Source organism: Carcharhinus amblyrhynchos, chromosome 29 (genome assembly GCF_965287045.1).
Source record: "Carcharhinus amblyrhynchos chromosome 29, sCarAmb.v2.hapA, whole genome shotgun sequence".
In the NCBI taxonomy this organism is placed as follows: Eukaryota; Metazoa; Chordata; class Chondrichthyes; order Carcharhiniformes; family Carcharhinidae; genus Carcharhinus; species Carcharhinus amblyrhynchos.
Window position 1 is genome coordinate 2,698,305 of NC_137352.1, and position 27,654 is coordinate 2,725,958.

Here is a 27,654-nt window from a genome sequence, read left to right on the forward strand (position 1 = left end):
GCTGCTTGCCACTCAGAAAAAGACCCCTTAATTCCTACACCCTTTTGCCTGTCCAATGATGTGTAGGTTAAGTGGATTCGCCATGGCAAATATGTGGGGTTATGAGATGGGCTGTTTTGAGGCCGGGGTAAAATGCTCTTTTGGAGAGTTGGTATAGACTCAATGGGCCAAATAGCTTCCTACACCGCAGAGACTCCATCCTTCCCAGTACATTACCCCCATCCCATGTGCTTTAATGTTGCTCACTAACCTGCTATAAAGAATTTTATCAAAAGCTTTCTGAAAGACCAAATGCACCACATCCAGTGGTTCACCCTTATCTGCTCTATTAGTTACATCCTCAAAAAACTCCAGTAAATTTGTTAAACATGATTTGCCTTTCATAAACCAATGCTGGTTTTGTCCAATCCCATTAATGTGTTCCAAATGTTCTGTTACTACTTTTTATAATAAACTCTAGTATTTTTCCCACTATCAATGTCAGACTAACTGCTCTGTAATTCTCCCTTTTCTCTCTCTCTCCCTTTTTAAATAATGGGGTTACATTTGCTACGCCCTCCCGATCTACAGAAACTGCTCCAGTGTTTAGAAGTTTGGAAGGTGACCACCAATGTTTCCAATATTTCCAGGGCCACTTCCTTTTGTACTCTGGGATGTAGATTATCAGTCAGATCCTGGGGATTTGTCAGTCTTTAACCCCATTAATTTCCCCAGCACCATTTTCTTACTAAAGCTGATTTCCTTCATTTCCTCTCTCTCAGCAGACCCTGGGTTCCCTAACATTTCTGGGTTGTTATTTACCCTCTTTTGTGAAGACAGAACCTGTGTTCAATTCTTCTGCCATTTCTTTGTTCCCAATCATAAATTTCCAGTTTCTGATCTTGAGAGACCTATATTTGTCTTTATTAATCTTTTTCTCTTCACATATTTATAGAAATTTTTTTATTTATAGAAGCAGATACCCTGAGATGATGAAAGGTGCCAGGGAGAAACGCAATCTTTATGCTCTTTAACTCCTTTTCCTCACATTCACAGACTGCAGTTCCAGTCCTGATTGATCTCCATGGATTTCTCCTGACCTTAAAGGTGTGTGTTTTCCTGTGTACAGCAGACAGCCACAGCTAAAACTGCCCACAGATTGTCAGCAAGCTGTGAGATGGTTGCTGAGCAGTGACACGCGAGACTTAACACCTGGCACCGTTACTTAGGGAAGCCTGCCATTTGCCAGCAATGCAAGTCTGTCTCTGGATCAGTCAGTGATGTCGAGGCCACTCAAAACACCTTTCTTGTTCCATAATACAAGGAACTAAGCACAGGGGATCGGGGGCGCACACAAGTAATAAAAGCAGGAATGGCCACGAGACCCTTCAAGCCTGCCCTGCCATTCAATACCTTGCCGATCTCAACTCCTTTCTGTGCCATTTCCCCATAGCTCTCTATTCCTCGATCTATCAAATATTTATCCTTCTCCACTAAGTACTGTAACTGTATGCTGTAACTTATTCTGTTCCGTGTTTATGTTTCTCCGCATGTTACATGAATGTGGCAGGTGTGAATTACATGGAATTTCTAGAACAGAAACAGGCCATTTGCCCCAGCTGATCTATGCTAGTGTTTATTGTTACAGTGATGATGTTATGTTTTGGAATTTTATCTTTAAGGTAAGATGAAGGGGATCATTGAACCTGTTCTGAAGCCTGCTTTACAGCAAGTCCAAGGTGGTTTGTTTGTTAGAGATTAAAGGAAGCTCAGATTGTTTTACTGAGAGAAAGTGTAAGTTGTTTATGCTTGAAGACAATGGCAGCAGCCTGTGTGCTAACAGTGGATAGACTGTATGAATCCCAAGTTCCAGAAAAATGTTGAGAATCCCAAGTTGTAAACAGTTGTGCTTTAAACTGTCCACTTAGTTCCAAAATGAAAGCAAGTTCTCAATGATAGGTAATCACCTTTTTTTTTTGTATAAAAGGCCCATGTGATTCATAAGAACATAAGAAATAGGAGCAGGAGTAGGCCAACTAGCCCTTCGAGCCTGCCCCGCCATTCAATAAGATCATGGCTGATCTGTCGTGGCTCAGTTCCACATTCCCACCCTCTCCCCATAACCCTTAATCCCCTCTCTTATCAAAAACCCATCAACCCGCGTCTTAAAAATATTTAGCGAGGTAGCCTCCACCACTTCAACAGGCAGAGAATTCCAGAGATTCACCACCCTTTGAGTGAAGAAGTTCCTCCTCAACTCTGTTCTAAACCGCCCCCCCTTTATCTTGAGGCTGTGCCCCCTAGTCCTACTATCCTTTCTGAGCAGGAAGAGTCTCTCCACCTCTATCCTATCCATCCCATTCATCATCTTATACGTCTCAATGAGATCTCCCCATATTCTTCTAAACTCTAACGAGTACAAGCCTAATTTATTCAGCCTCTCCTCATAGCTCAACCCCCTCAACTCTGGCATCAGCCTAGTAAACCTCCTCTGCACTCCCTCCAAGGCCAAAATATCCTTGCGTAAGTACGGCGCCCAAAACTGCACACAGTACTCCAGCTGCGGCCTCTCCAATGCCCTATACAGCCGCAGCAAGACCTCCCTACTTGTATATTCAATCCCCCTCGCGATGAAGGCCAGCATCCCATTCGCCTTCCTGACCACCTGCTGCACCTGCAAGCTGGGTTTTTGCGACTCATGCACAAGGACCCCGAGGTCCCTCTGCACCGTCGCCTGCTGCAGTTTTTCTCCACGTAAGTAATAATCCTTCCTACCATTATTCCTAACAAAGTGGACCACCTCGCACTTGCCAACATTAAATTCCATTTGCCATTTCCTGGCCCATTCGCCCAGCCTATCTAGATCCTTCTGTAGACTCTCCCCACCCTCCGCACAATTTGCCTCTCCACCAATTTTGGTGTCATCAGCAAATTTCGACACCCTACACTCGGTTCCCTCCTCCAGATCATCTATATAAATGGTAAATAGCTGAGGCCCCAGCACCAACCCCTGGGGCACTCCACTAGTCACCATCCGCCAATCCGAATAGCACCCATTGACCCCCACTCTCTGCCCCCTATTTGACAAACAATCCTCTATCCACGCTAACACCCTACCCCCAACTCCATGCCCCCTTACCTTCTGCAATAACCTCTTGTGAGGTACCTTGTCAAACGCCTTCTGAAAATCAAGAAAGACCACATCCGCCGGCTCTCCTCTATCCACCGCCCTAGACACATCCTCATAGAACTCCAGTAAATTTGTCAGACACGACTTCCCTTTAACGAAACCGTGCTGCGTCTGCTTTATCAAGCAGTTCCCCTCAAGGTGCCTCGCTATTTCCTCCTTGATGACGGATTCTAACATTTTACCTACAACAGACGTTAAACTAACAGGCCTATAATTCCCCGCCTTTTGCCTGGCACCCTTCTTAAACAACGGCGTAACATTAGCCGTTTTCCAATCTTCCGGCACTTCCCCGGAATCCAGCGACATCTGGAAAATAACCACCAAGGCATCCACTATCACCTCCGCCATTTCTTTCAGGACCCTCGGATGCATTCCATCCGGTCCTGGGGACTTGTCCACAATCAGCCCCTCCAGTCTGTCGAGCACCACCTCTCTAGTAACAGTAATGTCATTGAGACCCTCCAGTCCTACCACCTTTCCATCTCTAACATCCGGCAAATTATTCACGTCCTCCTCCGTGAAGACCGAAACAAAAAAGTTATTCAAGACCTCAGCCATATCCCCATCCCCTACCACTAAGTCCCACTTCTCATCCTCTAAGGGACCAACGTTCACCCTAGCCAGCCTCTTCCTTTTTATATATTTATAAAAACTCTTGCTATCTTTTTTATATTAAGCGCTAGCCCAGCTTCATAGTTTCTCCTACCCTTCTTTATCAACTTCTTTGTCAATCTTTGTTGACATTTAAACCTCTCCCAATCCTCTTCTCGCCCACTACTCTTAGCTACTCTAAACGCCTCCGCTTTTAATTTAACACTTTTCTTCACCTCCTTCGTTATCCATGGCTTATTACCTCTCCTCCTACGGTCCTTTTTGACCACCGGAATAAATTTCTGCTGAGCACCAAGAAAGATCTCCTTAAAGATCCTCCACTGCTCCTCAGCAGACCTACCTTCCAACGTGTTCCCCCAGTCAACATTCGCCAATTCTTCTCTCATCCTACCGTACTCCCCTCTGTTCAAACAAAGGACGCGCATCCGGGAACCCACTTTCTCCTCCTCCATCTGCACCAGAAACTCCACCATACACTGATCACTCTCCCCAAGAGGATCCTTCACCGCAAGTTCCCTAATTCTACCCGCCTCATTACATAGCACCAGATCCAAGATAGCTCGCTCCCTCGTCGGTTCCAACACACACTGTTCAAAGAAACTATCCCGGCAGCATTCCAAGAACAACTCCTCGAGCCCACCGCGTCCAACATGGGTCGACCAATCAATATGCAGATTGAAATCCCCCATAACTACGGCCGTCCCATTACTGCACGCTGCATTTATTTGCGTGTTAACAGCCCGCCCCACCTCCAGATCATTATTTGGGGGCCTATAGACGACACCCACCAGCGTCTTCCTCCCTTTGCTGTTCCTAATCTCTACCCACAACGATTCCACGTTCTGCTCCTTGGCTCCATTCATGCTGCCACAGAGATGGCTTTTGAGAGGGGAAGGATTTCTAACATTTTTCTGAAAACTTACAGACATTGTTACCCACCAGAATCTGAGAGAGGGAGAGTTGGTAGATGCTGAAAATCCCTTTGGCGCAATATACAGCATTGCAGATAGAAGCTGACACTGAGATCAAAAAGACCAAATTAATGGGGAGTAAAATAGGGCTGGAAGATTCACCTGGCTTTAGTCTGAGGGAAAAATCTCCGAGAGGTCATGCACCATGTGAAACAATTCTGGAGTTAAAACTTCCTAAGCTGGGAAAAAGGATTGGAAGTAAACCTTTAGGAGCGAGGAATGTCAACCTAAAATATAATGTTGACCTGATGGTGTTTTTTTTTCCCTGTTATGTTAGAAGTTCTGGTCTACGGTTTAAAATATATATTGTCTACAAAAATAATGTTTTTCAATACTGCTTTTAGTCTGTTGTTACAGAAAACGTATTAAAATGTGAAATCTTCTTGTCACCCGTTCATGTGAACACACACACTGACTCTCACTGGGGTACGGCTCCCACACACACTGACCCTCACTGGGGTACGGCTCCCACACACACTGACCCTCACTGGGGTACGGGTCCCACACACACTGACTCTCACTGGGGTACGGCTCCCACACACACTGACCCTCACTGGGGTACGGCTCCCACACACACTGACTCTCACTGGGGTACGGGTCCCACACACACTGACTCTCACTGGGGTACGGGTCTCACACACACTGACTCTCACTGGGGTACGGGTCCCACACACTGACTCTCACTGGGGTACGGGTCCCACACAATGACTCTCACTGGGGTACGGCTCCCACACACACTGACCCTCACTGGGGTACGGCTCCCACACACACTGACTCTCACTGGGGTACGGGTCCCACACACACTGACTCTCACTGGGGTACGGGTCCCACACACACTGACTCTCACTGGGGTACGGGTCCCACACAATGACTCTCACTGGGGTACGGGACCCACACACACTGACTCTCACTGGGGTACGGGACCCACACAACACTGACTCTCACTGGGGTACGGCTCCCACACAACACTGACTCTCACTGGGGTACGGGACCCACACACACTGACTCTCACTGGGGTACGGCTCCCACACACACTGACTCTCACTGGGGTACAGGTCCCACACACACTGACTCTCACTGGGGTACGGGTCCCACACACTGACTCTCACTGGGGTATGGGTTCCACACACTGACTCTCACTGGGGAAGGGGTCCCACACACACTGACTCTCACTGGGGTACGGCTCCCACACACACTGACTCTCACTGGGGTACAGGTCCCACACAACACTGACTCTCACTGGGGTACAGCTCCCACACAACACTGACTCTCACTGGGGTACGGGACCCACACAACACTGACACTCACTGGGGTACGGGTCCCACACACACTGACTCTCACTGGGGTACGGGTCCCACACACACTGACTCTCACTGGGGTACGGCTCCCACACACACTGACTCTCACTGGGGTACGGCTCCCACACACACTGACTCTCACTGGGGTACGGGTTCCACACACTGACTCTCACTGGGGTACGGGTTCCACACACTGACCCTCACTGGGGTACGGGTCCCACACACACTGACTCTCACTGGGGTACGGGTCCCACACACACTGACTCTCACTGGAGTACGGGTCCCACACAACACTGACTCTCACTGGGGTAGGGGACCCACACACACTGACTCTCACTGGGGTAGGGGACCCACACACACTGACTCTCACTGGGGTACGGGTCCCACACACACTGACTCTCACTGGGGTACGGGTCCCACACAACACTGACTCTCACTGGGGTAGGGGACCCACACACACTGACTCTCACTGGGGTAGGGGACCCACACACACTGACTCTCACTGGGGTAGGGGACCCACACACACTGACTCTCACTGGGGTACGGGACCCACACACACTGACTCTCACTGGGGTACAGGTCCCACACACACTGACTCTCACTGGGGTACGGGTTCCACACACTGACTCTCACTGGGGAAGGGGTCCCACACACACTGACTCTCACTGGGGTACGGCTCCCACACACACTGACCCTCACTGGGGTACGGCTCCCACATAACACTGACTCTCACTGGGGTACAGGTCCCACACAACACTGACTCTCACTGCGGTACAGCTCCCACACAACACTGACTCTCACTGGGGTACAGGTTCCACACACACTGACTCTCTGGGGTTCCATTGGTTCTGGTCCTTGGTTTGTTGGTTCAGTGGGGTTTAGTGAGTGGAGTCATGGGTAGAAACCCAGGCTGATACAGCTCCTTCTCCCTTTGCCACTTCAGTTCTACAACTACACGGAAAGGGACTCTAACACTACACAAAAACTCAAAAAGCTCTCTCCCTGTTGGCAGGTCAGGGAATGTCTGCCCTGGGCTTTGTACCAGCTTGTATCACTGCAAACATATTCACAGATCAGCTTTGATCAATCCATTGCTTTTTGGTTAATCAAACCCACCTTCTCCCTGTATCCCTTCATCCCACCAGCTCTCATTCTCTGCAAGTTCTTCCGCAGAAACCTAACGCCTTGTCCTTTTATGCTGCCTGTCCCTCATCACTCACTTTACATAAGAACATAAGAAATAGGAGCAGGAGTAGGCCATCTAGCCCTTCGAGCCTGCCCCGCCATTCAATAAGATCATGGCTGATCTGTCGCTGCTCAGTTCCACATTCCCGCCCTCTCCCCATAACCCTTAATCCCCTCGCTTATCAAAAACCCATCAACCCGCGTCTTGAAAATATTGAGCGAGGCAGCGTCCACCACCTCAACGGGCAAAGAATTCCAGAGATTCACCGCCCTTTGAGTGAAGAAGTTCCTCCTCAACTCCGTTCTAAACCGCCCCCCCCCCCTTTATCTTGAGGCTGTGCCCCCTAGTCCTACTGTCCTTTCTGAGTGGGAAGAGTCTCTCCACCTCTATCCTATCCATCCCATTCATCATCTTATACGTCTCAATGAGATCTCCCCTCATTCTTCTAAACTCTAACGAGTACAAGCCTAGTTTATTCAGCCTCTCCTCATAGCTCAACCCCCTCAACTCCGGTATCAGCCTAGTAAACCTCCTCTGCACTCCCTCCAAGGCCAAAGTATCCTTGCGAAAGTGTGGCGACCAAAACTGCACACAGTACTCCAGCTGCGGCCTCACCAATGCCCTATACAGCTGCAGCAAGACCTCCCTACTTTTATATTCAATCCCCCTTGCTATGAAGGCCAGCATCCCATTAGCCTTCCTGACCACCTGCTGCACCTGCAGGCTGGGTTTTTGCGACTCATGCACAAGGACCCCGAGGTCCCTCTGCACCGTCGCCTGCTGCAGTTTTTCGCCACGTAAGTAATAATCCTTCCTACCATTCTTCCTACCAAAGTGGACCACCTCGCACTTGCCAACATTAAATTCCATTTGCCAGTTCCTGGCCCATTCGCCTAGCCTATCTAGATCCTTCTGCAGACTCTCCACACCCTCTGTGCAATTTGCCGTTCCACCAATCTTGGTGTCATCAGCAAATTTCGACACCATACGCTCGGTTCCCTCCTCCAGATCATCTATATAAATGGTAAATAGCTGAGGCCCCAGCACCAACCCCTGGGGCACTCCACTAGTCACCATCCGCCAATCCGAATAGCACCCATTGACCCCCACTCTCTGCCCCCTATTTGACAAACAATCCTCTATCCATGCTAACACCCTACCCCCAACTCCATGCCCCCTTACCTTCTGCAATAACCTCTTGTGAGGTACCTTGTCAAACACCTTCTGAAAATCAAGAAAGACCACATCCACCGGCTCTCCTCTATCCACCGCCCTAGACACATCCTCATAGAGCTCCAATATATTTGTCAGACACGACTTCCCCTTAACGAAACTGTGCTGCGTCTGCTCTATCAAGCAATTCCCCTCAAGGTGCCTCGCTATTTCCTCCTTGATGACGGATTCTAACATTGTACCTATAACAGCCGTTAAACTAACCGGCCTATAATTCCCCGCCTTTTGCCTGCCACCCTTCTTAAACAACGGCGTAACATTAGCCGTTTTCCAATCTTCCGGCACTTCCCTGGAATCCAGCCACGTTTGGAAAATAACCACCAAGGCATCCACTATCACCTCCGCCATTTCTTTCAGAACCCTCGGATGCATTCCATCTGGTCCTGGGGACTTGTCCACAATCAGTCCCTCAAGTCTGTCGAGCACCGCCTCTCTAGTAACAATAATGTCATTGAGACCCTCCAGTCCTACCACCTTTCCATCGCTAACACCCGGCAAATTATTCACGTCCTCCTCCGTGAAGACCGAAACAAAAAAGTTATTCAAGACTTCAGCCATTTCCCCATCCCCTTTCACTAAGTCCCCCCTCTCATCCTCTAAGGGTCCAACGTTCACCCTAGCCAGCCTCTTCCTTTTCATATATTTATAAAAACTCTTGCTATCCTTTTTTATATTAAGCGCTAGCCCAGCTTCATAGTTTCTCCTACCCTTCTTTATCAACTTCTTTGTCAATCTTTGTTGACATTTAAACCTCTCCCAATCCTCTTCTCGCCCACTACTCTTAGCTACTCTAAACGCCTCCGCTTTTAATTTAACACTTTCCTTCACCTCCTTCGTTATCCATGGCTTATTACCTTTCCTCCTACAGTCTTTTTTAACCATCGGAATAAATTTCTGCTGAGCACCAAGAAAGATCTCCTTAAAGATCCTCCACTGCTCCTCAGCAGACCTACCTTCCAACGCGCTCCGCCCGTCAACATTCGCCAATTCTTCTCTCATCCTACCGTACTCCCCTCTGTTCAAACAAAGGACACATGTCTGGGACCCCACTTTCTCCTCCTCCATCTGCACCAGAAACTCCACCATACAATGATCACTCTCCCCAAGAGGATCCTTCACCACAAGGTCCCTAATTCTACCCGTCTCATTACATAACACCAGATCCAAGATAGCTCGCTCCCTCGTCGGTTCCAACACATACTGTTCAAGGAAACTATCCCGGCAGCATTCCAAGAACTCCTCCTCGAGCCCACCGCGTCCAACATGGGTCGACCAATCAATATGTAGATTGAAATCCCCCATAATTATCGCCGTTCCATTCCTGCACGCAGCACTTATTTGTGCGTTAACAGCCCGCCCCACCTCCAGGTCATTATTTGGGGGCCTATAGACGACACCCACCAGCGTCTTCCTCCCTTTGCTGTTCCTAATCTCCACCCACAACAATTCCACTTTCTGCTCTTTGGTTCCTATATCATCCCTTACTACCACCCTGATGCTATCCTTAATCAGCAGAGCTACGCACCCCCCCCTTTTTCCTCCCGCTTATCCTTCCTAAACACTTGATACCCCTGGACATTCAGCTCCCAGTCCCTGTCACCTTGCAGCCACGTCTCTGTAATGGCCACCAGATCATATCCATTTGTGTTGATCTGCGCCACCAGCTCACCCACAATTAGTTTAAAGCCCTGTCTACAGTCGTATTTACACGATTCGCCAGGTCTCTGGTCCCAGCACGGTTCAGACCAACCCCATCCCACCTGAACAGGTCCCACCTACCCCAATACTGATGCCAATGCCCCGTAAATTCAAACCCATTCCTCCCACACCAATCCCTTTACAATTCCATCAATCTTCCCCCCCCCAACTTGCCCTGTATTTAGGGGGTTTGTGTGTGCTGTCCATGCATGCATGTGTGTGTGTCTGTGTCTGCGTGTGTGTGTGTGTGTGTGTGTGTGTGTGTGTGTGTGAGAGTGTGTGTAGCAATATGCTATGTATAGTGTGGGAAGCAGGGCAAGTAATACTGGAAGGTCAGTGGGGCTGGGCAGACACGGTGGGGGACATTCCCTGCTGTTTGGAGGTTACTGTGATTCACACTGGTCCCTGACTCAGCAGCTGGCCCAGAGTGAGTGGGCAGGTGTGTGGGTGGGGAAAACCCCTGTCCACTGATATTCAGACCATGAGAGCCCTTGAGTATTCTGGGCACCCTGAGTGTGGGCGGAGTGCTGGGACTGATTAAACCTAAGAGAGTGAAATCCATCTGATGCTTGGTGGGCATTCCGTTCTCTGAGCAGTCAGAACGCAGCGGGGACTGCCAGGGAGGGGAGGGGAGGGGGGCGGGGGGGGGGCAGGTCAGACCGAGGCACAGACCCCAGGGGGTCAGGCCACAGCAGGGACTGGGGCAGGGGGGTGTCAGACAGCGGGGACCCCAGGGGGTTCAGACCAAGGCAGAGACGGGGGGGGGTGGTTCAGACTGAGGCAGAGACCCTTGGGGGGTGAGGGGGGTTCAGACCGAGGATGGAGACCCTGGGGTGGGGAGGCCGCGGCTGGTCAGACCATTGTGGGGGGGGGGGGGGGGGGATGGTTAGGCCGCGGACTCCCGGGGGAGACAACCGGGGGGTCAGGCCGTAGCCTGTACCCCTGTTAATATCACATTGGGCAGGTTAACAGCTGAAGGATATCAGTTTGAGCACAGACTTCATTCCCATTGCCCCTGACCCTTGGACAGGCCATGTGGGGCAGGGAGGGGGGCCGTGTTGTTAATCTGTTCCTGTGTCTGACCAAGATGCCCATTAACATGTCCAGGCAGCGGGCAATCTCTTGGGTGTATGGCCTTACTGTTTGCCCCTTTTCCATGGCAATGTTTGTGGTCAGGTGTTCCTGGTGAGGGAGCACAAGATGTCTTTGGTGACCACTGGACAGCACAAGAAGCTGAGGTCCATCATTGGCCATGGAAAACCACTGACATTGAATTAGCTAAGATTCTCTGTTGAGTATGTTACCATGTGCCATCCGGAGCTGTCAGTCTGCTTTCATTTATTTTATTGATGTATTTTTTCAAAGGAACAGATAAAGAGGGGAGGGTGTTGAGTCTGAGCGAGTCAATCTCTCCGCAAAGGTCTTTCAGCTGCTTTGAGCTTCACTAACTGGCTTAGATCGATTCTCACTGCGCACTGCTTCCGTCCCCCACTCTGGACTCTGCCCAACTCTTGGGACATAAATTCCAATTTTATTCTTATTCATTGGTTGGGGTGTTGCTGGCTGGGCCAACGTGAATTGCCTGTTACTAATTGCTGTGGCTCTGGACTCGCATGTAGACCAGACCGGGTAAGGACAGCAGATTTCCTTCCTTAAAGGACATCAGTGAATCAGGATTTTATGATGATCAACAATATGGGCATCGTTAGAATTTTAATTCCTGATTTTTTTTAAAAATTGAGTTTAAATTTCACTATCTGCCATAGTGGGATTCGAACCCGCGTCCCAGCCACATTATCCTGAGTTACTAATCCTGTGAAACTACCAGAATGCCACTGCTTCCCCCAACTTCCTCCAATTTCTTTTCTCCTCCTAATATTCTAAAGCTAGTCTATACTGTAATGTGAATCTGGGGCTGTTGGCCGTGTTTGATTTTGGGGGGTAGGGGGGTTGATCTTTCCCGATGTTCTTGATCAGTTTAAAGCTCCCTCTTTGTTTGGCCTTGTTCAGCCCCAGCCTTACAGTTTGATGAACTGTTTGACAATGGGGTGAGTTCGCAGTGAAAAAGCTCCGTTGTGAAATGGGTGTTTTTTGTGTGTGTTTTGGTAGGGAGGGAGTCGGTGAAGTTCACACTGTGTTTAAAGGGCAGATTGCTGTTAATGGGGGTGAATGTGACAGGTACGGGAGAATGGAGTAGCTTCAACAGTCAGTGGTTGAGAGAGAGAGAGAAAACTAACGAGGTCCTTTGTTTATGCCTGAGAGAAGGGTCTGAGTGACTGAATTCCACACATATAAATCGTGTAGCGACAGGCTGTTGGTTTCAGGCATGAGTCATGCTTGCATTTGAAGTGAGCTATTGAGGGAAGGAAGCTGTGCAGATGCAAAGATTTCAGCCTCTGAATGTAGGCAAGCAGCCGGTTAGGAGTGCGAGTGACCAGAGTCATATCAGCCACCTAATGTGCAGCTACAAGCACATGTCAGTGGGATAAGAGAAACCGGGTGTTGTGTTGTGAGCTGCTGAGAGTGCTGGCTTCACAGTGCAGAGCTGTCTAGTGGGTGAGTACAGAAATGCCTTTTGATTGTCTAACAAAAGGGGAAAGGTTGAGCGACTGATCTGTTAACTTCACGACGTTTGCTGGAATTTTTTTTGTTGAAGTTATTGTGCTGCTTTCTGTTGATTATTTATTGAATATATTTGAAGGTTGACAGATTCCGTGTCCCAGTCACTGATGAGTGTCCCAGGTCGTTTAGAAGTAGAATATTCATAGCTTTTAAACTGTGTAAGCGCAGTCTCACTGGAGCCACATGGAACTGCTGCTGTGAGCTGTGTGACAGTGCACTGAACAGGCCAGAGGCCAAAAGAAAGATTGCATTTATATAGCACCCCTCTGAACCACAGGACATCCCAAAGCGCCTGACAGTCATTTGGTATTTCTGAACTGCAGTTACTGTTGTAATGTAGAAAAGGCAGCAATCAGTTGGTGCACAGCAAGTTCTGTGATGATGATCTATTTGTGGTTTTGCTCATGGGATAAATATTAACAGACGTTGGGGAATAACACCCTTGCTCTTTAAATAGTGTCATGGAATTGATGATTTCCTTAATGCCCGCTTGCAAGGACAGTACAAGGTCTTGGTTTAAGATGTTACCTCTGACAGTGCAGCACCCCCTCAGTCCTGCACTGAGTGTCCACCTGGAGTTTTGAGCTCGAGTCCCTGGGGCGGGATTTGAGCTCCCGACATTCTGTCTCGGAGGTGAGAATGCTCCCCACTGAGCCACAGCTGACAGGTGAGCTGAGTGTGAGGCCATAACACTCAACATACAGCTGTGACAGTCATTGGTCAGTTTCTGAAACCGGACTTGAGGGGAAGAAATGCTGCAATGGATACTGCTGAACCTAAGGATTGGGAGCAAATTAGAATCCAGATAAGGATGGCTAGAAGAATGCTAAAGAGGGAGAAACTGGAGCAAGAATAAACTCGCAAGAAATATGAAAACAGAGTCAAAGCTTTCACAAGCAAGAGGGTTATCCAAAGCCAACATTGGCCATTTGTGGGAGAAGGCTGGTACTGGGGAATTAATAGTGGGAAAGAAGGAAATGGCAGAGACTTTGAACATATATCTTGCATCTGTCTTCACAGTGGAAAACACTAGAAACATTGCAGGATTAAAAGAAAATTCAGAATTAAATTGTAGGGAGTAATTAAAACAACCATTATCGTTAGGAAAAAAGTACTCGGAAAGTTAATGGGACTCGAAGCAGACCAGACCCCTGGATCTCTTGGGCTACATCCTAAGGTCTGACAAGAAGTGCCACGGAAATGGTGGACACATTGGTTATAATCTTCTATAATTCCTGAGATTCTGGAAAAATCCCGGCGAATTTAAAAGCCACAAATGTAGCACATCTGTTCAAGAGGCAGAGGCTGGAGAGCAGGGGACTATTGGCCAATCAACCTAACATCTGTGATTGGGAAAATGCAAAAATCCATCCTTATCGAAGCAGCAACAGGGCATTTAGAAAATTGTCTCCCAATCCGACAGTCACCGTGGTTTGCGAACAGAAATGTGTTTCCAATAAATTTATTAGAGTTCTTTGAGAATGTAGCAAGCAGAATGAATAAAAGGGAACCTGTAGATTTGGTGCATTTGGATTTCTAAAAGCATTGGTTAAGGTGCCACATGAAAGATTATTGGACATAGTTTTGGCAAGGAGAGAGGATTGGGCAGCTAATGGGAAATGAGTTGGGATAAACAGATCATTTTCAGTTGGAGAACTACTGCGATCAGGCCTCAACTCGTTATGATCTATGTTAATAATTTGGATGACTATATTATAACCAGATTTGTAGATGATACAACGATAGGTAGGAAAGCAAGTTGTGAAGAGTCTATAAAGAGACATGGATAAGTGATGTGAGTGGGCAAGAATTTGGAAGATAGAGTATAACGTGGGAAAGCGTGAGATTGTCCACTTTGGCAGGAAGGATAAAAAAGCAGAATATCCTGGTAAAAGCAAATTACTGAAGATGCTGGAACCGGAAACAAAAACAGAAAATGCTGGAAAATCTCGACAGCTCTGACAGCATCTGCGGAAAGAGAATAGATGTAGAGATGCCAGCGTTGGACTGGAGTAAACACAGTAAGAAGTCTCACAACACCAGGTTAAAGTCCAACAGGTTTATTTGATAGTAATCTCACAAGCTTTCGGAAACGGTGTTCCTTCGTCAGGTATATGGAAGGTTCTGATCAGAGAAGGGCATATAAAGTCACACAGTTTACAGAATACTGATTAGAATGCAAGTCTTTACAGCTAACCTGCTACGCAAGAACAGAGCCAGTGTTTCGAGACTGGATGACCCTTCGTTAGAGCTAATGAGAACTGGAGATTTATCTGAAATTTATACCGTTGTCAGGGAGGGGGGTGGTGGGTGTGGAGCAGTAGGGGCTGGATACTGGGCCCAGCAATAGGTGGAGGCTAGGAAGAGATTGACAGATGTCTTGGAGAAAAAGACAAAGGGACTGTAAATGGTGGCAATTGTGGCTGAGAGTGATACTGATGGTGGCTCATTCAGAGATCAGAATATGTTAATGGCAGAACAAAGATAAGCAAAGCACCAAAGGATGACCTGGGACAGGTAAGAGGCAGCCTGAGTGGGGAGGAGAGATGGTGCTAAGGGGAAAAAATGGTAAGTGGAATTTTAAAAAAGGGAATAGAAAAATAAATCAATGAAAGTTAATTGATAGAAATAAAAAATGGATCAATGCCGGGACCCTGATCGTTCATTATAGACACAAACAATATTGATGTTAATGTGGGAGATGATAAGGAAGTTTGCAGATGACATCAGAATTGGTGAGCTGGTTAATAGTGAAAAAAGATGGTCATAGGTTACAAGAAGATATAGATTGATTGGTCAGATTGGTAGAGCAATGTCAGGTGGTATTTAACCCTGATAAGTGCGCGGTGACGCACTTTGGAAGAAGAAATAAAATGAGGGAATAGTTAATGAATGGCAGGACACTGAGAAGCTCAGAGGAACAGAAGGATTGTGGGGTACTTACTCAGAGACCCCTGAAGTAGGCAGAGCACGGGAATGGGATAGCTAAGAAAGCACATGGAACACTTACTTTTATCAGTCGTGTCTTAGAGTATAGCATTGGTTAGGTCACAGCTGGGGTACTGCATGCAGTTCTGCTCACCCCACTGTAGGAAGGATGTGATAGTGGGAGAGGGTACAGAGGAGATTCACCAGGATGTTGCCAGAGAATTTAAGCTATAAGGTGAGACTGGATGGGCTTGGATTATTTTCTTTAGAGCAGAGAAGGCTGAGGAGGCACATGATTGAGGTGTATAAGATTATGAGGGGTATGGACAGGGTGAGCAGGGAGCAGCTGTTCCCCTCGGTTGAGGAGTCAATCACAAGGGGGCAGAGTTCTTCAGTAAGGGGCAGGAGATTCAGAGGGGATTTGAGAATTTTCTTTCACGTGGAGGGTGCTGGGAAACTGGAATGCTCTCCCTGGGAAGGTCATGGAGGCTGGAAACCATACAATCTTTAAAAATTAGGATGAGCACTTGAAATTTCATAACATTCAAGGATATAGGACAAGTGCAGGAAAATGGGATTAGTGTGCCTTTATAGGTAGTTATTGTTGGTGCAGACTCGATGGGCCAAAGGCCTTTTCTGCACTGTGTGACTCAGTTCACACTCTGAAGTTGCTGAACTCAGAGTTAAGCCTGGAAGGCTATAACGTGCCTAATCAGAAGATGAGGTGTTTGTGTTGGGCTTCTGTAGAACTGGAATATTCTGGTGGACAGCCAGCATGGTTTAAGGTTGGAAAGATCTCCCAAAACAATAGTTAGTAAGCTATTGTAACTCTGATATTTTTGTTTCAATGCCAAAGATTCTTCCTCTGAAACCTGAGTTTTGTCAATGATTTTGCTTCAAGTCTCGAAGGAGCTGGAATCACTTGCGTGATGACACCAGATTTATCAAACTTTGTTGGCAGAGTTCGTCATGAAAATCCCTTGTTAATGGGTTGGGGGAACGATATTAAACCGGATCCAGCAGTTTGTAACCAGCAGAAGACAAACAGTGATAGGGAACCATCCTCACTATGAGGCCAGCTCCAGACTTCCCCAGGGAACGATGTTGGAACCTTTTTTCTTATTGATATACATAAACACCTTTCCAACCAATCAGAAACATGTGCAAGTATTTGCAGACGACTTAGTGGTTTACCTGTCAGGAAAAACTCCAGATCGTTTCAATTCACTACAAGATGAGAGTCTGCAGTTGCAAAAAATGGGAGGACAAGAAGAGATGGCATTCAGTGCAAATAATGAGATGTCCTGTGCATTGCTGCACCAGTAGACAGCTTTAAGCTCTGGAATCAAATTCTCCAGCAAATATCCAGCCATACATGGAAGTTCATCACAAAACCAATCTTCAATTTGATTCTACATTTGGCAGATTTCATCCAACTCAAGCACAGTTCTTGGATTTCTGAGGAGGAATCTTTAATATGCAACAAAAATTTCAGAGTTATCAATTACCGAACATTTGTTTGTTCAATCCTGGTCTGTGCAAGTTGTGTGTGGGATCTTTGTGGCAAGAGATATAAATAAGATTGCAGCAATCCAAGGACATACCACATGGATCAGTGTCAAATCCATCATCAAAGATTTGGAATGGGAGTCACTGCAGGAAAGGAGGGTGAGGAACACACTGACTACATTCTATAGACAGAATGGACTGGTGGCAATTGACAAAAACAAGTAGCTGATGCCTCCCCCGACCCACCCCCCACCCACTGCAAACAGTAACTAAATACGAGGTAACCCTCCACAAAACTGCAAAGACCATTTGTTTCCAAAACACTGAATTAATAATCCTTCTCTCCCAGGACAATCCCACAATGGAACAAGCTCCCAAAGGAAATAGTCACAGCCCCATCACTGGAAATCTTCAACACCTATCTTTGGATTTCCAGCGATTTCCTTTGGGGGCGGAGCCGGTTCCATTAATGATTTTCGTTATCCGCACAGCCATCTCAGCCACCCCTTCCTAGTTTAGCCAGCACCACCCAGGTAAATATTGGCAGATTAACACAACCAAAGCAGAAATCAAAGTCTTATTGAAATGGAGGGAGACTGCAGAATGCAGTGGTACAGAGGGATCTGGGCATCTTTGTGCACGGGGGAGCAGTGGTGCAGAGGGATCTGGGCATCTTTGTGCATGGGGGGGCAGTGGTACAGAGGGATCTGGGCGTCTTTGTGCATGGGAGGGCAACGGTACAGAAGGATCTGGGCATTTTTGTGCACAGGAGAGCAGTGGTACAGAGGGATCTGGGCATCATTGTGCATGTGGGGTGGGTTTGGGCAGTAGTGTGTTGGTATTTTCACTGGATTAATAGCCCAGAAGCTCAGCAAAAGATCCGGGTACCCAGATTTGAATCTCACCACTGCAGATAGGACCATTATCGCTAGACTTTAATCCAGAAACTCAGCTAAAGTTCTGGGGATCCAGGTTCGAATCCTGCCACGCAGATGGTGGAATTTAAATTCAAATTTTAAAAATCTGGAATTAAGAATCCACTGATGACCATGAAACCATTGTCAATTGTCAGAAAAACCCATCTGGTTTACTAATGTCCTTTAGGGAAGGAAATCTGCTGTCCTTACCTGATCAGGCCTACATGTGACTCCAGAGTCATAGCAATGTGGTTGACTCTCAACTAACCTTGGGCAATAAATGCTGGCCAACCAGCGACGCCTGCTTCCCACTAACAAATAACAAAATAATGAGTCACTGAAAGCTAACATGCAGGCTCAACAAATAATTCGGAAAGCAAACGGAATGTTGACGTTTAGTGCACAGGAAGTAGAATATAAAAAGTAATGAAATCTCACTAAAGGACATTGGTGAAATTGCATCCAGAGTTGTGTACAGTTTTTACTCACAGAAGGGGTATACTTGCATTAGGAGCAGTTCAAAGAAGGTTCACTAGGCTGATTCTTAAGGTGAAGGACTTTGTCTTATGAGGCAAGGTTGAGCAGGTTTGGCCTGTACTCATTGGAGTTGGGGAGAATGAGAGATGATCTTATTGAAACATTTGCTCTATGTCAATATTGAGGTAGAATTTGACTTTTTAAATTCAAAGTTCCTCCGGAAACAAGGGTGGATCTGCCTGCTGAGTATAACACTGACCATTGTTGCGGATGCTCACCATTTTGAAATGTCATTGGCCTCAGATGCACTGACTGGGCACATCGCCTGTCTGATCCCTCTGCCCTAAAGTTTGGGTAAGTAAAACGTGCATTTGTGGGCTGAGGAATTGAGCTGATTACTTGCTGTTGGTCACCAGTGCTCCTTTGATTCAAGGATGCATCTCCTGATGGTGGTGAGCCTCTGCCCTGGGTTATCTTGTGACTGAATAGGCTAAATCTCAACCCATCAGTCTTTGGTCACATGTACAGGATGGCCTATAAGGCAGTGGGATCAGAGTGCAGGATTTACTTTCTTTTTTACCAGCTCTGTCACTGCACTCATTAAAACGCTGTGTCTCGAAGCGCGTCAGAGCGCTGTGTCTCGAAGCGCGATGCAGCTTGACGAATATGTTGTCACCATTTTGAACAATAGATAATAAACTCCGCCCAGTCATTATTGTTAACGCTGCTGCACTTCAAAGAGAGTTCCAGGGTGTCCTTGAAGCATTTTCCTTTTCCTTCAGGAGTGTTGACCATTAAAGATTTTAGAAAGCAAGACCTGGTGTGGGAGACGTTTTTCACCCACCCAGACACAGTGTAGGAGTTTAGCCTGAATGCTGTGGAGTTGATTTCAAGGACATTAGTGTTCAACAGCTCTCTTATTGAATCCAGATGCAGAGGATTTGATTTGTTTTAATTTATTATTGTCATATGTATTAACATACAGTGAAAAGTATTGTTCCTTGTGCGCTATACAGACAAAGCATAACGTTCAGGAAAGGAGAGAGTGCAGAATGTAGTGTTACAGTCATAACTAGGGTGTAGAGAACGATTAACTTAATGCAAGTTGATGGCAGCAGGGAAGAAGCTGTTCTTGAGTCCTCAGACCTTTGTATCTTTTTCCCGATGGAAAAAGGTGCATAGAGAATGCCTGGGATGCGTGGGGTCCTGAATTATGCTGGCCGCTTTGCCGAGGCAGCGGGAAGTGTAGACAGAGTCAATGGAGGTATTACAGATGGAACTTCTCTAGCGCTCAGATGTTTCTGATATGCAGTCCAGATCTCACTGCACTGCAGCAGTGTAGCGGCTTGCTAATCTGGTGCAGAGTGCGCAAAGACACTGTAGTGGGCAAACTGTGGCAGTCAAGTTTAGTTTGGGCCTGGAGACGACTAAGGTTAAGGAGTGTCCCATGGAGATGGTAGTTAGTACTGAGACCAGAGGGCAGCTGAGCTTGGGTGAGGTGAATAAGACTGTAAGACAGAGGAGCAGATTAGGCCACTCGGCCCATCGAGTCTGCTCTGCCATTCAATCATGGCTGATATTTTTCTTATCCCCATTCTCCTGCCTTTTCCACATAACCCCTGATCCCCTTATTAATCAAGAACCCATCTATCTCTGTCTCAAAGTTGCTCAGTGACCTGGCCTCCACAGCCTTCTGCGGCAAAGAGTTCCACAGATTCACCGCTCTCTGGCTGAAGAAATTTCTCCTCATCTCTGGTTTAAAGGATCGTTGCTTTAGCCTGAGGTTGTGCCCTCTGGTTCTAGATTTTCCTATTAGTGGAAACATCCTCTCCACATCCAGTCTATAGCTACTGTGAGGTAGATTGTAAGTAGTAAGGGGATATCATACAACTTTGCTTGATACAGTCCAGATTTTGAAGAGAACTGTTTCAGATCTCCCACTGAAGACAGCTGCATCATATTGTCATATAACAATTGCAGGATTCTGACAAAGTCTCTTGGACATTCAAATCTTTGGAGCACAATCGATGGACACTCGCGATACTGAGTCAAATGCTTTGGTCAGGTTGATGAATGCAGTGAAGAGTTCTGGTGGTAGTCTCAATATTTTCTCAGATTTATCTGACAACAGACCATGTCACAGATTCCTCTGGCAGGTCTAAAGACACGCTCTGTCTTTGGGAGATTTCCTCAGCCACAGGCAATAGGTGATTCGAGGCCAAGCCTGTTTACATGGCTGGGATCTTCAGAGAGAGTGAAGAGTCGGATCAGTAATCTGTGCTCCGTTCCAGTGAAGAGTCTCTCAGATTCCTCTGTGTGTCCATGAGTTGACAGCTCCCACATTCCCAGCATGTTTCCGCTCCTCCTCCTGCATTAGCACTGTCCGATGTTGGACTTGAGCAGACTCTCACTAGCTGGAATCTGTTTTCGTAAATTCTCTCGCCTGTTCCTACCTTTACCTGTTTCTGCCGCTAATTTTCCCTGCTCTGTGTGTTACGCTCACTCGTACACTTGCACACTTTGATTCAGGGTGGGAGGAGTGTGGTGCAGTGGTGTTGTCACTGGGCTAACCATCCAGACACCCAGGTGAATTCTTTGGGAATCAGTGTGTTAATATCCAATGTTGGTGTATGATGGAGGAAAAATACAGCAGCTTGTCTCTTACTTTCAGCAAGTTTATTTCACCTACAGCTCAGCAGAGTCAGAAACTTGTGATGGTTTCTCCATCGTAACCATTCCAGCTGTGTCCATTTACACTGCTTTTCAAAAATTTTTTACTCCATCCTGAAAGTTCCAAAGCCAATGCTCAGAGTGGATCAAGCAAACCCAAATCCATTCCTTGCTTGCTCCTAAAAGCAATTCAAAATCCAATTGAATCTAATTCAAGGTCCCCACAAAAGAGACCAACAGGATCCAAGCTGACATGATAAGGCATTACACTCTATCTTGGGCTCGATCTTAGCCTAAAGGCCGAGAAGTGATCTGGAGGTTGAACCAATAACCATCACCTGTCTTTAATCGGCAGTGCTAGTCTCGGTGATGGTGACCATGAAACAATGACCAATTGTTGTAAAAATCCATCTGGTTCATAAATATCTTTTAGGGAAGGAAATCTGCCATCTTCACCTGGTCTGGCCTACATGTGACTACAGAGCCATAGCAATGTAAGTGACTCTCAGCTGCCCTCGAAAATGGCCGAGTGATACACTCAGTTCAAGGGGAACCAGGGAAGGATAACAAATTCTGGGCCAGCCAGTGACTGCCACATTCCATGGGAGAATAAACCTGAACTTTATCTACTGTCAAACATACATGACTTATGTGATTGGTAGCTGTGGACTGGTGGGTGACTCAGTTACCTCTGGTTCAGGTTTGTGGGATCAGATCTTTGCCCGGAAACTCGAACACAAGAATCTATTCTGACTCTGTGATGGTGTTTCAGATAAGACATTAAACAAAGGTCCTGCTTACCCTGTCGCACCATTTCAAATAGCAAGGCCCTGGTGCTCTGGACTATATCAACCCCTCAGTCGACCCCACACACGCACACAATTTACCTGCCCATTATCGCGTTGTTGTTTCTGGGATCTTGCTGTGTGCAAATTGGCTGCTGCATCTCTGACATTTCATTGGCTATAAAAACCAAGTCCTCCTTTGCACCTACTGTTGGGATCCGTTGGGATTAGAGGTTTAGATAGGGTGGATGGTGATAGCCTGTTTCCTCGGATGGAGAAATCTAGCACGAGGGGGCATGGCTTTAAATTAAGGGGGGGTAGTTATAGGACGGATGTCAGGGGCAGGTTCTTTACCCAGAGGGTGGTGAGGGATTGGAATGCCCTGCCTGCTGCAGTTGTAAATGCGCCTAGTTTGGGGGCGTTTAAGAGATTGGTGGATAGGTTTATGGACGAAAAGGGATTGGTTTAGATTAGTGGGTCAATGTTTTTTTTTAAAAATAAGACTGGTCGGCGCAACATTGTGGGCCGAAGGGCCTGTTCCGCGCTGTAATGTTCTATGTTCTATGTTACCTCAAGCAGAGAGGGAGGCTGTCTCCTGGAACTGCCTCAGTCTTAACCTCCTGGAGCCCTTAGCCAACAACTAGCCACCATTAAGGAAAGAGCTTTGCTGCCGTTACGGCCTCATCCAGTTTTCTGTGTGCAGTGCCCTATCTGAAGGATTGTTCCCCTCTCCAGCTCCAATCCCTTTTAGTTGGTGCCCATCCTCACCTCCTTAACCCTTCCCAACCCAGGAATTGGTGTCTTCGAGGCGCCTGCTTCAGCACACACAGGTTTTCAGTGGATTCATGGGATGTGGGATTTATTGCCCATCCCTAATTGCCCTTGAGAAGATGATGGTGAGCTACAGGCTAGGTTTATATTCTCTGGAATGTGGAAAGTTAAAGAGCGATTTGATTGAGGGTTTTTTTTAGGATTTTGAATGGGATTGATAGAGGTGGAGAGGCCAGCGTTGGACTGGGGTGGGCACAGTGACAAGTCTCACAACACCACGTTAAAGCCCAACAGGTTTATTTGGAATCATAAGCTTTTGGAGCACTGCTCCTTCATCACTGGGATTGGCAGAGTGGAGTGAGGGGCGTGCCCGCTGACACAGGAATTCAGATAATGAGCATAAACTTTTAAAATCAGAGCCACTTTGAGGAGAAGTTAAGAATCTTAAAGCAAATGTGGCGTTCTCACCCAGAGAAAGCAGCGATTCAGCTCAGCTAAAATTGTAAACGTGATAATTTTCTGGACAATGATATAAAAGAATATTCCTGCAAATAAATTGTATGGATTTAGGATGCACACCAGCCATGAAATAGAACCATAGAACCTTTCCAGAGCAGAAAGAAGCTATTCGGTCCATCAAGTGGAACCCAGGTCCCTGGCACTGAGAGGCAGCAGTGCTAACCATTGTACCACCATGCTACTGTTAAATAACTAAAAGCAGAAAATGATGTATAAACCCAGCATCGGTGGAGAGAGGAACAGAGTTAACGTTTTGGAGTTTTGAAAATCTGTTCCTCTCTCCACAGAAGCTGAGTTTTTCCAGCATTTCCTACTTTTATTAAGGATCAGGTTTGATCTTGGCTGTGGGCTAAGTGCTCACAAGTGGGGTTAGGTGGGCAGATCAGGGTGCTTCATGCACTAGTGCAGAATTGATGGGCCGAAAGGCCTCTTGTGCATTGTTGTATTCTGTGATTCTGCAATCTCTTTGAATGGGGAACAGGCTCAAGGGGCTGAATGGCCTCGTCCTCCTGGTCCTATGATCTGTGTTTGCAAGAAGCCAAACCTGAACGTTGATGCCTGATGTTTAGTGAGTGTTGATTTTGATGCGGTTTTGCTGTTTGATGCTGTTATGAGTTGTGTTTCTTCCCAGCAGGATGGGAAAGCTGCTTATTGTGTCTGACTGCCTGTTTTAAATCTCTTTTCGTTACAGATTTTCTGAAAACAGTTTGAAAATAAAACACGAGTCAGAACTCCAGATCCCCCCGGTCCCATCGCCGAAATCTGCGGCCAATCAAATGCACCCGGACAGTAAGCTGACCAATCACGGCAAGCCGGTCAACAGCAGCGCCCCGCCACCCAATGTGAGCCAGGTCACAGCCTGCGGCCTGGGCCCCAAAGCAGCAGCAACAGGCAGTCACAGCGGGAAAGCCAGCCAGATCTCCCCGGGAAGCTCGGGATTGAAAGGCAGCCAGAACTCAGTGTCCAATCTCGGAGCGTTGAAGGGAAAAGTCAAACGGGAAAGGAGCATCTCTGTGGATTCGGGAGAGCAGCGAGAAACCAGCACACCCGTCATAGACACAGAATCAAAAGGTGGGTTCCTGCAGAGTGGCCGGAATTCCGCAGCACAGGAACGTCACAACAGCTGGAGGCCACTCTGCCCTGTGTTCCTCCTTTCCCAATCGCTGATCTGTAACCAGACTCCACACATCATCCATCATTGTCCAGCCTGCCTTAATACATCACAAAGTTTCACCAACCTCAATTTTAGCATCAATTACTGTCCACCAAAGAGAGTTTCAAACTTTTACCATCTTTCTGCGTGAAAAAATGTTTCCTAATTTCATCCTGCCAGGTGTCTCTCTGTCTTTAGCCCAAGTTCCCTGGCCCCAATGGCAAAGCTTCTCTACTGACCTGCTTAGTTCCCTCACAGCGGGTCAAGGCTGGGGGGAGCCAGTGAATCAGCAGTTACTGATGGAGAGGAGCAAACTTTGGGAGGTGATTGTGGGGGTGGGGAGAGACTGGGGGAGGGGTCAGGGAAAGACCATGGCGGTGTTTCAGGGAGAGACTTGCGTGGGGGAGGTCAGGGAGAGATGGAGGGCAGGGAGAGACCAGGTGGGGGGAACAAGGACCAACTTGGTGAGGGGGGAGACTGGGGGTCAGGTAGGGGGTTCAGGAGCAGGGAGGAGATGTGGCAGATTGGTGGGTCTGGGGTTGTTGGGAGGGATAGGGAAGGGAGTTAGGGAGAGTGGCACAGGGCAGGGTGAAAGGATTAGGGGGAGCAGATAGGGGGCAGGGAGCAGGCAGTAGTAGCCCAGAGGAAGGCAAGCCTCTCTACTTTGCTTAGTGCAGTCTTAATGAGACGAGAGGGAAGCACAAAGACATTGGGGAGCGAGGGTGGTGCTGCCCTGGAGGAGAAACTGAAGAGATTTGGGGTGCTGACAGTGAGGATGGAAATGTGGGATTTGTGTAGGTCGGAGTGCGGACTGCAGCAATTCCAAAAACAGTAAATAATTCAAACTATCAGAAAGAGGGACAAGACTAGAGTGAATGCAGATCGAAATGGGTGTTTTTCTGAAATCTTTTACACTTCGTCCAATTGAATTTTTAGAGAAATATTATTTTGTGATTACAAAGTGAATTTCATTCTGTTTATTTTTATTACATTCTCAGAATGTGGGTGTCGCTGGTTAGAACAGCATTTATTACCCACCCCTAATGACCCCTTGAGAAGGTGATGGTGAACTGCCTTCTTGAACCCGCTGCATTCCATGTGGTGTAAGTACACCCACAGTGCTGTTAGGGAGGGAGTTCCAGGATTTGACCCAGTGACAGTGAAGGATCGGTGATATATTTCCAAGTCAGGATGGTGTCTGGCTTGGAGGGGAACCCTTGCAGTTGGTGGTGTTCCCCATGTGTCTGCTGCCGGTCATTCACCAGATTTGAAAGGTGCTGTTGAAGGAATCTTGGTGAATTGCTGCATCTTGTAGACGGTGCACGCTGCTCCTACTGAGTGTCGGTGGTGGTGGAGGGAGTGAATGTGGAAGATGGTAGGTGGGTCTTTTCAGATGAGGGTAGATTTAGGGAGCATGTTTCCATTTGTTGGGGAGACTAGGGCTAGTGGTCACTGGTATAAGATGGTCACTAATAAATCCAACAGGGAATTCCGGAGAAATGTCTTTACCTGGAGAGTGATGAGGTGAATAGTATCAGTACATTGAAGGGGAAAGCTGGATAAAGATACGATAGGGTGAGATGAGGGGGGCGCAGAATCAGTTGTGAGGAACTTACTGTTACCATCCCCAGAGCCAGAGTAAATGTGTGTTCAATCCAAGTGTGAACAGGACTTGGTGCGAAGGGCGAAAGGGAGGTTGAGGTGGAGCTGCATGCCCCTGAGGGAGGGGTTTCATTACAAAGAGAACTTCTCAAATGGATTTCAGCTGTTTAAATCTTTATTCTTGAGCTGATTCCCATTGAAGTTAGGATTCTGAGTGTGGTTCCAGAACAGAACAAGTCAGAGAAACACTTGCTGAATGCACATCTCCTGCTTTTTCAAACTATGAAGGTTATTTTGCTGTTTATTTGGACCAGCAACTGTAAATAAAACAGAAACTCTGCACCAACACGTGATGACCAAGCTCAAACTTCCAGTGCCCATCCAGGGAACGCTCCATACAGTAACTCGGAGCTGCTCACACCAGCATCAGTCCTGTCAGAGTTCCCCCGGTCTCCCCGGGCAGGTTAGAGTTTCCCCGGTCTCCCCAGGCAGTATTTCTACCCACACAGATTATCCAGTCATCTAGTTGCAGTTTGTGGGATCGTGCTGTGTACAAATTGGTGCTGTGACTACACTTGGCTGTGAAGCACTTTGGGATGTGAAAAGTGCTATAGAAATGCAGGTTTTTTAATCATTTCTCGTTACCTTTTAACTATCTGTTGTCCAATCATTAGTTAGTGAGTGTGGCTGGTGCTGATTATTTCTCAGTCAGATATCGACAATATTCAGATCAGGAAATTCACAGGATTCCGCTTTCGTTGTAGTTTTCTATCCTTCATCGCTCGGCTGTCCGAGTTTCACCAAAGGTCACTGCCTACCCCCCACCCCTCCTCCCACCCCTCTCTTCCTCTCCCCCCACCCCTCTCCTCCTCCCCCCGCCCCTCTCTTCCTGTCCCCCCACCCCTCTCTTCCCCTCCCCCCACCCCTCTCTTCCCCTCCCCCCACCCCTCTCTTCCCCTCCCCCCACCCCTCTCTTCCCCTCCCCCCACCCCTCTCTTCCCCTCCCCCCACCCCTCTCCTCCTCCCCCCGCCCCTCTCTTCCTGTCCCCCCACCCCTCTCTTCCCCTCCCCCCACCCCTCTCTTCCTCTCCCCCCGCCCCTCTCTTCCTCTCCCCCCGCCCCTCCTCACTGTGGGTGCGGGATAGCAATGAGATCATGAGCAGATCAGAGTTTTGATTGGGGTGAATATTGGGCATCCTCCTCGTTCAGAATAATTGGGATAATTTCTGTTTGTGGGAGGGGCAGGCAGGGTCTTGGGTTAATGTCTGCATAGTGCCTCTGACAGTGTGGCACTCCCTCAGTGCTGCGCTGGAAATGAATTTTGTGTGGGAATCTGTGCAGTTGGACTGGGAGCTCTGACTGGTAGGTGTGAGTGCGGCCTACCCAGGCCGTTTGCTAAGAGACACCGTTAGGATGGGCAACCCCACAGCCACCTGAGCAGACCTGGGCAAGGAGCGAGGTTGCAGGCCCTGATCCATGTATGGGTGGAATGTGAAGAGCGTATGACTCGGGCAGGGGCTGGGTCCCCGGGGGT

The 27,654-nt window shown here is 47.6% G+C and overlaps 1 protein-coding gene across 3 annotated transcripts in view; it reads left to right on the plus strand.

Moving 5' to 3' along the window:
* Positions 1-27,654, plus strand: part of bcl9l (bcl9 like) — a 132,532-nt gene that overhangs the window by 81,379 nt on the left and 23,499 nt on the right. For all 3 annotated transcript variants that reach the window (XM_080214548.1, XM_080214550.1, XM_080214549.1), the window contains exon 3: positions 24,057-24,436. In XM_080214548.1, coding sequence (XP_080070674.1) covers positions 24,057-24,436 — 380 coding nt within the window. The remainder of the gene's footprint in view (positions 1-24,056; positions 24,437-27,654) is intronic.